This window comes from Aulonocara sp. 'chitande type north' Nkhata Bay, linkage group LG15 (assembly GCF_057382095.1).
Source record: "Aulonocara sp. 'chitande type north' Nkhata Bay isolate Kocher_YH1m ecotype deep benthic linkage group LG15, A_spYH_male_GT1.1, whole genome shotgun sequence".
In the NCBI taxonomy this organism is placed as follows: Eukaryota; Metazoa; Chordata; class Actinopteri; order Cichliformes; family Cichlidae; genus Aulonocara; species Aulonocara sp. 'chitande type north' Nkhata Bay.
Genome location: NC_141358.1, coordinates 13,411,689 through 13,425,815, shown reverse-complemented (window position 1 = coordinate 13,425,815; position 14,127 = coordinate 13,411,689). Strand labels below are relative to the sequence as shown.

Sequence of the window (14,127 nt, the reverse complement as noted above, 5' to 3'; positions counted from 1 at the left end):
GCTCTTCTCCCTGTACACCAACTGCTGCACCTCCACCCACCAGTCTGTCAAGCTAATCAAGTTCGCAGATGACACCACCGTCATTGGGCTCATCTCGGACGGGGACGAGTCTGCCTACAGGAGGGAGGTTGAACGTCTGGTGTCTTGGTGCAGCCACAACAACCTGGTGCTGAATGCCCAGAAGACAGTGGAGATTATTGTGGACTTCAGGAAGCACACAGCCCCACTCCCCCCCATCATCCTGACTGACACCCCCATCACCTCTGTGGACTCATTCCGCTTCCTGGGTACCACCATCACCCAGGACCTGAAGTGGGAGCCCACCATCACCTCCGTCATCAAGAAAGCCCAGCAGAGGATGTACTTCCTGAGGCAGCTGAAGAAATTCAACCTGCCAACACGGACGATGATGCAGTTCTACACTGCAATCATCGAGTCCATCCTCACCTCCTCCATCACCGTGTGGTACGCTGGAGCCACTATCAGGGACAAACAGAGACTGCAGCGTGTTGTGCGCTCTGCTGAGAAGGTGATTGGCTGCAGACTCCCATCTCTGCAGGACCTGTACACCTCCAGGACATTGCGGCGTGCAGCTCGGATCTCAGCTGACCCTTCTCACCCTGGACACAGTCTGTTTGACCTGCTCCCCTCAGGCAGGAGGCTCCGGTCCATTCGCACCAGAACCTCTCGCCACAAGAACAGTTTCTTCCCCTCTGCTGTTGGACACATGAACAATAACCACATGACTGTCCCCGCCACTAACACATGACCCTACGCTGTGTCACTGCATCATTTCATGTTTGGCACTGATCACCACCTGCACTCATGTATATATCTTTCTACGTAGCACTCATAATTCTTATTCTCATGTATATATCTCATGTATATCTCATGCACACATCTTTCTTTCTACATAGCACTTTAATTCTTATTGTCTGCACTGAAGCACCGCAGCAATTTCCTAATGTTGTAAACCTCAACATCTGGCAATAAACCCATTCTGATTCTGATTCTGATTCTGATCAACAGATGTTCACTAATGATTCTGAGACTGATCCAGCAGAATGGTCACTAAAAATGGAAACCATGAAGCTTTTGGCTGCAAACTCTAGTTCAGTACATAAAGATTTTTTGTTATATGTAGATTTATACTATTGGACAAAAGTACTGCCACCTATAGGAGCCTATAGTGGCATCCTATTACAGCACATCACTTGATTTGAGTTTGTTAGAACAACCTATTTTTTCACAAATGTTTGTAAAGGGAGACTGCATGACCCTGTACTTTACACATCTGTTGTAACAGGACTGGCAACACACAAATTCAAAGATTAAGACAATACTTTTGCCTATATATTGTATTTTTATATATTTTCTGTGGCCACTTGGAGCACCAGAAAACAGTTGTAAACATGGTGCTGACAAACCATTACCTACTTAAACATCTCATGTTTCTGGAGAAATATCAGTCAAATATTCAGTCTCATCATAGCGCTGTTTTGAGTCTATGCTAACTCCTAAAACACCTGGTTTTAAAATAGAAATACAGGCTTCCAAATGCCTCCTTATGTTATCTAATTATCTACTTTATCTCTGTTCTTTAGTAATGAGCAGGTCTGTGGAGGTTTTTTTTCTTTTTGATGATAAGAACTGTTATAGCTGTGGCTCTGCAAATTCCAACAATGACCTGAAAAACATGACCTGAACGACACTATGAAGTGTCCAGTTTCAGTCTCATCACACTGTGTGATCCTTCCTCATAAAAGCAGTCATATCACACACTTTTTTCTTTTTACATTGTAGTAATATTTGCCATTGAAGAGTGGCATGTTGTGAAACTGCATAGATCGCATTAAGGCACGAGTATGTACAAGCATGGATTTGTAAGAAGATATACAAAAAAGACTTTAAGTACCTGTGAACCTCTTCTTCCCACTCAGGTCAAACTCGTTTGAAGGGCCTTTGTTGACGGGTCTGATGTGCACCTTTGGCATCGTGATCTCTGTGGTGGTGGTGGTGGTGGTGGTAGTAGTGGTGGTGGTGGTTGGTGGCGGGGTGGTCTGGACAACAAACTCATCTAGCAAAAGCACATGTGTCAGTGAGGTTTTGATCCAAATAGATTTATGTTATTTATATCCTAGTTTAATAATCTGCTGCTGTGTTTCATTAATCCTTTGTAAGAGTTGCCATGATCTGTGTAATGAGAATGTCAGATTTAATTAATTGAGGGCAGATGTGTGACCCAACACCCAAAGCTGTACTTTTGCTACCCATATTTTCCATGTGGGAAGTAGAGGAGGGGGATGGGGGGTGGTGGGGGGCTTGGGGGGGAGAGACTTGAAGACAACAACTGTTTCAAAAGTCTCCAAAGCAAACCAATGTGGCGGGATTCAGTGGGCTTCTTCTTCTTTCATCACATATTTTTTTCCTGCGCTGCACCAGTGGACCTTAGCATTACATCATGGTCCACACACATGTAACCAGCTATGAGGCACGGCAGGGAAATGCTAAGAAAATACTGCAACACTTACTGTGACCTTTCTAGCAAACCTAAGAATGTCACATGCAACAGATTCCTTTAGATCTCAAAATTTACTGTAATAAAATAAGAAAGTGCAACTGCTAACAGCACCCAACCTCTGCAGCTCAAGCTTGAGTTCAGCTATTACATTACAAAAGAATGTTAAAACATTGAATGCAATGCAAGTGCATTGCATTCTCTTCAGCAAGTCAGTTTACATGCAGTGTGTATCCAGGAAGAAAAGTGATTAAATACAGCGTGTAATGGAAAATATCCTAAATCCAAGCAATGAACCGTGACCAAAACAAGCAAAATGAGAAACAAAGAAGGACACAGCAAGGAAAAGGGAAGAGATGGGAATAGCCTGCAAACAGATGCACTGACAAATAAACAGACAATAAACAAACAGTGCAGCGTAACAGACAACAAACAGTGAGCATACAGTGCAGTTTAGTTGGTCCCAGCCCAGTGGCGCTATGATGGTCCGAAGCCAAACTCAGCCAATACCTTTCTTAAGAACTAAAGCATCAGGCACCCTGGTCATTGTAAGCATGAAGTCCATTTCCATTCCTGAGGAGTCCTCTGTCAGAGAAGTAGAACAAGCTATAGCATCAATATCACATGACTGCAGACACATTTCGAAGTGCATTTTATTTTAGCTTATAATGTAAGACAAATACGTATTATTATTATTGCTGTAACATTGTATCTGCAAATTTGATCGTCTAGTATAGTGTTGTTGGTATAGCTTGAATATTTTCAAATTACTCTGTATGCATCTATATAATTTACTTTTTTGTGTTTATGCATTTGTCTAAGTCTGTTTCTTTGATTTTGTTTGTGTAATAACATTAATGCAATGCACAACTGATGGTTTCATAGTGTGTTTAAACCAGCAGGACTCTGGCTATAGTTAGCCTCCAGATGTCCATGTGGTTTCTGTGGTCTCACATAGACACTCACAGGCACTTATACATCCAGACACACAAACTGACCCGATCACACGTTTATATACACATTTAAAGGGTTATAGTGGGATCTGTGGCTGCAAACGGGAAGCACTGTTGGCCTTGGGCTAGATGGTCATGACAAATAATACAACTGAGAGATTTAGTGAAGTCATAGTTTTTTATGTGAACATTCTGGCTCTGAACTTGACTTCAGCTCTGTGGAAAAGCTATTAAGTAAACAATAGTGTACGTAGGTGAACTGGAGTATATTCTACTATTCCTGCTGTACATATTTCTGTTTTGATGAGCATTTTATGACAATGTCTGCAGCATATGAATTTTCAGTTAAAAACATACCTTCTGGATAGCAGTCCAAGATTCCATCTGAGTCCAGAATGGGATAACCATATTCATCTGTTTTGGAAAAGGTCCCAGGTGGACAGGTTGGGTATGGAAATCCAGTGGTAAACTCCTCTGTGGTCCAGTCAGTGGTGGTGGGTTCAGGTGTGGTAGTAGGAGCCATGGTGGTAGTAGTGGTGGTGGTGGTGGTGGAGGTCCTGGGGCGAGGCCGATCCAATCCAAGTACACGTTTCCCTCCAACCATGAGGACCTTGTCTTTTGGATTGATCACAGGTTGACTATCTCTCCCATGGCCAAACAGCGCAATACCGTCCTGGCTTACCAGAGGACTACCCATGTGATCTGGCGATGTGTGATTGGGTAGAAATGAAGCTGAATATTAATGCCTGTGTCTTCAATACAAACCAGATTTGCACTAAAATGCATAAAGGTGCAAAATACCAGAGTTTCTTTTGTAACGCAAAAAAAAAGATTAAGCTTGTGATAACTGTGAAATATTAAAAAATAGCAGGTGTGAAAGAATGCTTTTCTACAGCTGTTTTGTTTTTAACCTGCATCCAGACAGCTGACAATGGTCAAAGTTTCTAAAGCACTTTCAGCTGATATTTCATTAAGCAGTCAAGTCCACAACAATACAGCTCTTGTAGTTCTGCCTCTGCAATAATAATACCAATAAATAAACAAACAAATAAATAATAATCTGACAGATGCATCTCTGACTGTAGACCTCAACATTGGTACGCCTGCCTGATTAAAAGTGTTTTTGACATAGTTACATGCCAAATAATTTATGATCCGTTAAGTACTCTTCTTTATTTGGATACTCCTATAACCCTATACTCTATTGCTTATAACTGTTGTCTCTTGTGGCTTTATATTTAAAATTACAGAGAAAAACTCTAAAATACAAAATCAACTTTGGATGAACTTCAGACATTATGTTTGCTTCATTTGTCATGTCATACTGTACATGACAGGCCTCATCTGGTTATGAAACTTCTTGTCAGTCAGTTGAGCTGATAAAATAGGGGGCTGTGTATAAAACTGGCTATAATTCCTGAAATCTGCGCCAAAACATCCTGTTTTGCTCCTAAGGTGTAATGTAGACTGATCAACAGATGTTCACTAATGATTCTGAGACTGATCCAGCAGAATGGTCACTAAAAATGGAAACCATGAAGCTTTAGGCTGCAAACTCTAGTTCAGTACATAAAGATTTTATGATTTTATTATTGCAAAATATTTATGAAGCCCAAAGGATTAAACCTGGAAGACTGTAATGCAATCGCATCTTAATTGTCTGATTTAAAATTCACTGTGGCAGTGTACAGAGGCAAACATACAAAAGTTGTGTCTGTATCTAGCCAATAATGGACTCACTGCACTTTTTAAATACATTGTCCAAGCTGTAGATGTTAAGATAAAAATGGCTGAAGTATTTCACCAAAAATAGTGCGTCCATCCTCTCCGAGGACCACTCTTTTGGGTTTGCCCTGGGAGTCCTGGAGAACTCTTCCATCCCCGTTCATAAGTATCCCCTGCTCCAAATCTACCACCTAAAGAAAGAAACATGTTTGCAAAATTGATGGAGCCTCATGTGAGGAGTACGCTTCATCCTGACTGTGATGCTTAGGAAAGTCATAGTCCTATTCAAAACGGGTTCTCATAAACATAGACATACAGTAAACAGTTTAAGTGGGAACATCTGACTTGTGGAATTTTGAAGACTTTTTAAAGAGGTGAATAACTTTCCACATTTGTTACTTTGAAAGACAGCTTTTTGAACAATTAGCTCTGTTACTTTTTTTTCTGAGAGTAAAACTAATATCAGCCGAAGTACAAAGTACAAAGGTGACGAATTCTAACCACCGACACAGCTTATGTTACATCTCATCTCACTTCTGAACAACAAACATATTGTACTTTCATTGTTCAGTCCCAGAACATTTTGCGTAAATGGGTGGGTAAACTCCTCGAGTCTAACCACCACTCTGTTTCCAGTTTTTAGTCTAAATTAATAGCTTTATTTTTTATTTTTAACAAAAATATAGTCCCAGTCAAAAGAAAAATGGCAAAAAAAATCATATTTTGCATGGTTGGATCTTAACAAGGTTTCAAGTAGAGCTTCAAGATGCAACAAGAAGAAATGGGAGTGAGACAAAACATTTTTTTAAAGCATGCAATTTATTGAAAACAATAAACTAAAACTGAAACATTTTCTGTCAGGTAGGGTCTCTCGGAGCGCATCCTCACTGCTGAGGTGGGATGTCTTCAAAGGCCTTGTCTTCTTGAATGCCACAGAACTGATCATTTGAACTTTGCAAGAGAGCACCAAACATAGGACATTGAAAGGTCAAAGAAAGTTTTAACCTCTGATGAGAAAAAATGTAACCTTGATGGTCCTGTTGGTTTCCAACATTACTGGCACAACAAGCAGATCCCACCTGAGATGTTTTCTATACGCCACAGTGGAGGGGGTGCCATAATGGTCTGGGGTGCTTTTTCCTTCAGTGGAACAACAGAGCTTCAGAAGGTGCAGGGGCGTCAAACAGCTGCTGACTATGTCCAGATGTTGCAGAGAGCACTCCTCATGACTGAGGGCCCTCGTCTGTGTGGTAATGACTGGGTTTTTCAACAGGACAACGCTACAGTACACAATGCCCGCAGGACAAGGGAATTCTTCCAGGAGAATTCACTCTTTTGGACCATCCTGCATGTCCCCCTGATCTAAATCCAATTAAGAACCTTTAGGGATGGATGGCAAGGGAAGTTTACAAAAAAGGACAACCGTTCCAGACAGTAGATGCCTTTCGTGCATCCGTCTTTACCACTTTGAGAAATGTTCCCACTCACCTCATGGAAACCCTTGCATCAAGCATGCTGCAACAAATTTTTGAAGTGATCAACAATAACGGTGGAGCTACTCATTCCTGAGTTCATGTATGGAACTTGGATTTCTGTTTTGGGGGGGGGGGTTACGTGTTTTGTGGAGGTGTGGTCTTAAACTTTTGATCAGCTCTAAAACAGTTGGTTTCAGTTTAATTTTATTGTTCTCAATAAATTGCACGCACAAAAAATGTTTAGTCTCACTCCCATTTCTTCTTGTTGCAGGTCAGAGCTCTACTTGGAATCTTGTTAAGATCAAACCATGCAAAATGTGATTTTTTTTGCCATTTTTCAAGTGATCTTAAACTTTTGATCGGGCCACAGGGAAGTTGCAGAATGGCCTCTGGTGGACAAACAAGTCAAGACTCATTACTAAGGCTATTGATGACTAATCGATTAAATGTTTGAAAGTCGCTGCCCTTGCTAGTCAGCACCAGAAATACTAGTCGGTTGCATGCAATATTCTTATTTTATTAATTTCGGTAATGGCAGTTACTGGCTGAAAGAATTTACAGCACTAACTGATGGCTACACCCCACCCTCCCACTCTCTCCATAAACAGAAGTTGTTAATGATTGACATTGAGATGTAGATCTCCTATATTTTGATGTAAAAAAATAAATATAACCAACCAATGTGTAACCACAGGCTGCACCAACATGTGGATGCTCCCACTTAAGAAACCAGAGCTTCTGCTACAAGCAGCACTAACATTAGTCATACTAATCTGACACTGTGTGCATGTGCTACCCAATATAAAGTGCTGAACATTTCAACAGTACTTATTGTATAACATTATTTGATTAGCAAGGAACGTAATAGTTGTCTATTTAAAGTATGCTCAGTTTCAAATGTTATCTGAGGCCTTTTTTGTGTCTTTTAGACTAGTTGACTAGTCTGATTTTTTTCCCTCCATCAAATGGCTATCAAATTAGCCTCTAGGAACATCACTACTTAAAACCTTCATAGGTAAAATGTGTTTCTTCTTAACTCTTTACTTTTTACATTTTTATTTGTTGACTGTTATAAATTAAGCTTTTGTGTAAGTTTAATAAGGAGGATTTGTATTCACTCAGTTGTCTGGTTTCCCCAAGTGTTTGGCTGCTATTCTATTCATTACATGCTGACTTCATTGCTGTAGTCCAATCATCTTTCATCCTGCCTCCTTCAAACCAATCAGCCTCCATTCTTAATACCATGATCATCTTTCATTCTACCTTGCAGACTCAGAGTCTAATCACCAAATAGCATAAGTGAATTCTGTATATCAATAAATTATGTTCAGTTCCTTCTGATGATCTGTCCTGGTCTCTAAACTGTAACAATAAGTATCATATTGGACATACTTCAGCTCAAAGAGTCAGGAACAGGTAAAACTAAGGTTAGTGTATTAAATATAGTTACCCATTTTGTTCCATCTGGTCCAGTGATAAACCTTTGACCAGTGGCCTTGCTGGCTCCGTGAGAGGAAGAGGACTCTTTATCATCTGTTGCTGTCAGATTGGGTCGTCCATTTTTACCTGACAGGTACAGAACATAAGCAGAGGCATGATGTTATAAAATTATTTAAAACATTTGTGAGTTAAACTGACGTCAAAAACTTCACATAATTGCATATAGGAATTAACGTTACCATTTCCATTGCTAGGTTTGATTCCTCTGCCATTATTTTGTTTCCCTCTGATGGAATAGCGAGGCCTACTCCCATTGTTCCTAAAGCTATCTCGAGATGAAGATGAGGATGATGAGGTTAATGTAGAGTGGGAGTTGCCTCCAATCAATCCCCCTGTCCTTGTCACCGTAGTGTCACTGCTAATGTCACTCTCTGAGGTCAGTACTGGTTGGGGTAAATTTGAGGAAGAAGCTGAATCAGATGATGATGAGGTAGAGTCAGATGTTGAAGAGCCCAGTCTAGAGTTTTGTGCTGGTTGTACTCTTAGGGGAAGCCTAGACCCACCAAACTGCCTGTTTGGTAAGAGAGGAGAGCGTACCCTTCCATTCACCCCTACACCAGGTCGACGATTAGTTAGAGGGACTCCAGAGGAAGTGCCAGGTCTGGTCCTGGATGAACTTTCTCCTGTATCCACACTTGCATTGTCTTCTGCATTTTTATCAGACTCTGCTGGCTTCTCTTGAGCTTCTATAGGATCGGCAACTTTATCATTTTCCCCATTCTTCTCACTGAGATAATCCTCATTGCTATGTTTGTCATTTGTAAGTTCTCTATGGCTTGGCTCACCGGAGTCTCTGTGCCCACTTAAGGAGTGATGATGATGATCAGGACTTGAAGAGATGGATGGTGAAGAGGAAGATGATGAAGATGAGGTAGCTGGGTTTCTAGTGCCGCCAGAGCCTACATTTTGATTGATCAGTGATGGCTTAACCGAACTGGCTCCAAAACCATTCTTTAGTGAGTCACGAGTAGAAGAAGCACTTGGATCTTCACTGGTTTCCTGTACTGAGGGCACTCCAGCAGCACCTGTAGCCCCTGAGACCCTGGTAGTTGTCCCCCTCAAAACCGGTCTGCCAGCCCCAACAGAAGATGACATCCTGGTCAAAGGAACTCTACTATCCTGTCTTGGAGATGCTATCCTTGCACTTGAAATGACTTTTCCTGGGTAACGACTAGCTAGCCAAGGGTATCTTTCAGCAAATGAAGGCCTGACTCTGGTACCTGCGGAAACTGGGGGTTTTTCTTTAGTTCCTTCATCTTTTTCCTTGTCCTTCTTCATTGGCTTCTCTGTCGGTTGTGTTCTAGTAGTTAAAGCAGAGTCCTCAACTTTAGTTAATTCTCTTTCTGTGTTTTTGTAGTTAGTGTCATCATTTCCTTCCACATTTGATGTGTCTCCCTCAGATGATGTGTGAGAACTCTGTGAGTTGTGTGTGTCATGTGATCTTGCAGAACTGTGAGATTCTCTTTGTGAAGTTCTTTGAGATAATCCTGATGTATTTGCAGTGGAAGGGTGGTTCGCATTTCTTTGTGAAGTGGATGGATTTGTCACTTGCAAAGATGTCGAGCCATGAGACCTAGATTCTAAAGTAGAACGTGACTTGTCAGAATTATGGGACTCCAAGACATCTTCACCATTGGAAGTCCCTCCTGATTTTGACTTTGATGTTGATGGATTGAGAGTGCTTGACTTTTCGTGGTTTTGAGTGTTTTCCGGTAAAGTGGCCTGTGACGTTGCTGAACTATGTATGCTTGAAGTTACTTGACTCTGAGTTCTTCTTGGAGAACTCGACTGTGAGATGACAGCAGGTTTGTAACCATTCAACATTCGGGTAGAATTCCCTCTTAACAAGCTCCCAGGGTATCTTCGGCCTAAACCATATCTAGAACCAAAACCAGTGCCACTGGCGCGTCCTGCTGAAGTGGAACCTCTACCTACAGGTGTAACGTGTGTCTGCTGTGAACTGTTCACTTTTGCAAGTGATGTGGAGGGTTTTGCATGTGTTATGCTGGACTTTTCAAAGGTGTTTTTCGACTCTGGATATGTGAGAGCTACATAGTCCTTTCTGCTTGCTGCAGATTCTTGTGAGGGAGAGGACAGTGAGGTCGTAGAAGGGGATGATGAGGAAGATGAGGAGGAATCCAAAGAGGTAGAAGAAGAAGTGGAGGTGGGGGAATTAGAATTAGAAGAAGATGATGATGAAGCAGAAGAGGATGATGATGATGATGAAGCAGAAGAAGAAGAAGATGATGCGGAAGATGAGGATGAAGATGAATCAGTGGATGCATCCTTGGATCCTGCTTTTTGATGGACCCTAATCTTAAATGGCCTTCTTCTTGGTGGATTAAGTCGATTAAATGCAGGTTTAGTTGGAGAAGGTGTTAAAACTTTGAGGGAGGGGGTTTTAGTAGTCAGAGGCTCTTCATCATATTCATCTTCATCCTCAGTTTCAGGGGAAACATCATTATCTTTAGGCTCTGGTACAAATTCCATTGTTGTAGTCTCTTCTACTGGAGGTGGTGTTGTGGGTACTTTGTTTTCCTTTTCCTCTTCCTCTTCCTGTTCCTCATCATTCTTAGCCCTTCTTCTGTTAGAGCCTCTGTTTCCTGCTCTCCTGATTGACCCCCTGACGGAAGAGAAGATGCTGTGATAGGAGCGTGTCTGGGAAAGTGGACGAAAACGCCTGTTGACAGGTGCAGCAGGGAGTGGCTGCTTTTGTATGGTTGGTATTTCTGGCACTTCTGTTGACTGGATGTCATCATGGTCGGTATCTTGTTTGGAAGGCGTGTGGCCAGTCCTGCGGCTGTCCTTGCTTTTTGAAAATGCTGAGGCAGCACTGCTGCCTGCTAGGAGACAAAAAATAACAATGACAATGAAAATTTAGAATGTGCAAGTCTCAAGCTCAAATGCACACATATGCCTAATAGCTCAATCACAACAGGAGGAAAAAGGACAGCAACGTCCTTGCAACTAGGAACTAGGCGGTACATCTTTTTTTGCTTTCAGCAAATGATTGCATGAAATTGCAAGATACCCAGAGGTCAACCATATTCAACTGCCTAGTGGAAGGCAACCTGTTACCCAAAAAGCACAATCTGACTTGGACCAGTTGGAAGACAGATTGGCAAATGTTTGGAAATAACTGCTGAAAACTGGTTGCATTCTGGTTATATCCCTATAACAAAAGCCTGGTTATCAAGTGCCTACAAAATTTTAATTTAAATCAGTTAAATTGAGAGTCCTGCAGCAACTATATTACTATTTGTGGAATTTTTTTGGTATTTATGTTTTAAATCTATAAGGTTCTGGCTGGACTATGGCCATAAGTAGTTATGTAAATTTCTGATTATTGTGAAATTCTGTGTATTCAGACAGCAACAGATTTGCAACAGATGGCAAAAGGGTAGACAAGGTTGTTTTGAAGACAGCAACTGACTGTAAGTGGTCACAGACCTGGTCCCCATCTTTGAAGCAACAACTCCAAAGTTGCTGTGCCACATGTGGCATAGTCTCCAAGGACTGTTTTCCCCAGTGACTATATAATTACATTATCAAATATGCTTACTTCCTGGCATGGCGACACTGAAGGTCTTGCTCTGTGGTCCTTGTCCCTTCCTATTGGTGGCCTTAATGGTGAAAATATAACGGTCTCCAGGTGTGAGGTTATCTATGGTGGCTGTCGTGGTGCTTCCATGGTACTTCACGCTTTTTGTTTCAAAAGGCTTCATGGCAGGGACATAAGTCAAGATGAACTCTGTTTGAAAGAGAAGTTTGGAAAGGTAGTGAGATCATTCAAGAGAAAATACTGATGCTATTTCAACATGTCTGGAAAGCATTAGCTGGCTTTCTTTATTTGTTCCAACAGTGACAGTAAACTCACAGCAAAGATTAGCCCTGTGACATCAGCATGCTGCACTTTGTTTTGTAGGACACATCCATAAACAATGCAAATATTGTCACTGGGTGAAAGATCCGTGGCCAACATAGAACACCAACGTAGGTGGAGTAATCATGGCACGAAAATGAATAATTGTTATGTTTTGCCATCATGATAATAACAATAGTTTCATTATAATGGTCTGACCTTTTATTCTCCCATTGGGCTCTTCAGGTGGATCCCATGTTGCTACAACAGCAGTCCCTTTTCCTCTTAATGGCTTGACCTCAAAGTTCTCAGGTGGCCCAGATGGTGCTTGTGAAAGTGAAGAGTAAAAGTGAATGGAAAGACAGGATGGAAAACAAGTAGCATAGGCAACAGAAAGTATAAAGGGTGAGGAAATTGCTGCTTAAAGCATGTAAAAACAGTAAGGATATTTGTGCCAGAAGGCTACAACTGAGGAAAATATTGCTGCCATACACTGTCAGATCGTGCCCCCTGAGATTGTGTATGACGGAGACCTAAACTGTGAGCCAGGCAGTAAATGTTGACATTCCAATGAACTGCAGCTCAGGAGCTGAAACGTGGTATAAAAGCTTCAATAATGGGAGCGCAGCAGCCAAACCTAGGCTGATATATCAAAAAGGAATAATAGGCAGCGAATGTGAAGAGATGTGGTATGAGGAAAGAAGCTTAAAAGGGTTGTGCAAGAATGAATTGCCTTTTGTATTTTAAAAAAAAAAAAAAAAATCATTTCTGTTTTCATTTTATTTAAAAAAAGTCAGTGGTTTTGGCTCTTTATAACCCTTCACTTCTTTCACACAGTTACAGACTCCTACTGCATCATACACTATGAGATATCATGTAAGTAATTCTCAGCAAACAGAGTCAACACATACCTGACTCTGGAGTCCTCTGAAAGACTGAGTCGCTCCACTTGCTGTGATTTTCTTCCTGAGAGATTCTGACAGAGAACTCATACATGCTGTCAGCAGACAGGGTGTCTATCAAAATTCTCCTTTGCGTGCTCTCCTTGTACTCCCAGCGTGCTGACTCACCCTTCTCCCTGTACCTAACTGTGTATGATCTGAGTTAAGAATAAAAAGAAAATGAAGAAAATGCCTTATTCCATTGAGAAAGATTAGACTTCAGTTTTATTTTTTCTCTACTTGTCATCATTTTTCTTTTTTTCCCCCCTTGTTAACTGACACTTTAACAGGGCCCACCTGGATGCCCCAGGGGCAACTTTCTCCATCTCGACAGCAGGGTCAACCCACGAAATGAGAACTGATTTAGGAGACATGACCCTGACACTGATGTCCTGGGCCTCATGTTCAGGTGGAGCTAGACAACACACAAAGAGATAAAAACCCAAATGTCTGGATCCAAACGAATATTAAAGTCCCTGGATATACATCATCCCCTGACTTCTTCTAAACTTTGGCAAGGTAGTTTTGCAGAATTTTTGCAGATTTTCTATATCTACTATGAAAAAAAGACATACAGAATGATTCTCTATAAACCTGCAGGTACCTGGTGTGGTTGTTTTGGTTGTGACTGGTCTGTTGGCAGGTTTGCTCTGACCCTGGGCCTTCTGTGCCTGCAGTGACACCACATGAACGGACTCAGACGCTATGAATAAAAAAGGGATACCAGGCACGGCCAGGGTTTACACTCTGGAAACTAAAGATAGTACAAAAAATGTATCCTCTTAGCTAAATTATTTTCAATAGGAAACAAACAAATAAATAAGAAACTAGGACAAATCCAAATGCCTTCTAGATGTTGTTAACCTTTTTATTGCTGGTTTATTTCAGTAATCTTTGCCACAGGAAATTATTGTGTGCCACCTAAAGTCACAGTCAAAGATACATACATACAGTAATCATGGGCATGAATTTCATAGCAATTTAGGGCTTTTAATCATTTATTTGAACTGTTCTTTTTCCAGGGTAGAATGACTCAAAAGCATCTATTACATACTTTAAAAACAAGCAGTAAGTGCACAACTTTAATTGGATTTTGGATTTTCTCTAATCCACACAGGATTAAAAGTTTATGTACAGGCTCCAATATGTAGAT

At 41.2% G+C, this 14,127-nt stretch overlaps 1 protein-coding gene across 4 annotated transcripts in view; it reads right to left on the bottom strand.

The window, feature by feature from the left end:
* The window catches only part of fndc1 (fibronectin type III domain containing 1), a 43,247-nt gene that overhangs the window by 14,788 nt on the left and 14,332 nt on the right, over nucleotides 1-14,127 (bottom strand). For 3 of the 4 annotated variants that reach the window (XM_086264306.1, XM_086264308.1, XM_086264307.1), the window contains exons 5-15: nucleotides 13,579-13,677; nucleotides 13,272-13,389; nucleotides 12,945-13,132; nucleotides 12,253-12,360; nucleotides 11,734-11,922; nucleotides 8,351-11,014; nucleotides 8,122-8,237; nucleotides 5,276-5,387; nucleotides 3,829-4,173; nucleotides 3,029-3,103; nucleotides 1,916-2,077 (exon numbers count right to left, since the gene is read on the bottom strand). In XM_086264306.1, coding sequence (XP_086120432.1) covers nucleotides 1,916-2,077; nucleotides 3,029-3,103; nucleotides 3,829-4,173; nucleotides 5,276-5,387; nucleotides 8,122-8,237; nucleotides 8,351-11,014; nucleotides 11,734-11,922; nucleotides 12,253-12,360; nucleotides 12,945-13,132; nucleotides 13,272-13,389; nucleotides 13,579-13,677 — 4,176 coding nt within the window. The remainder of the gene's footprint in view (nucleotides 1-1,915; nucleotides 2,078-3,028; nucleotides 3,104-3,828; nucleotides 4,174-5,275; nucleotides 5,388-8,121; nucleotides 8,238-8,350; nucleotides 11,015-11,733; nucleotides 11,923-12,252; nucleotides 12,361-12,944; nucleotides 13,133-13,271; nucleotides 13,390-13,578; nucleotides 13,678-14,127) is intronic. The other variant, XM_086264309.1, reaches the window with a different exon arrangement.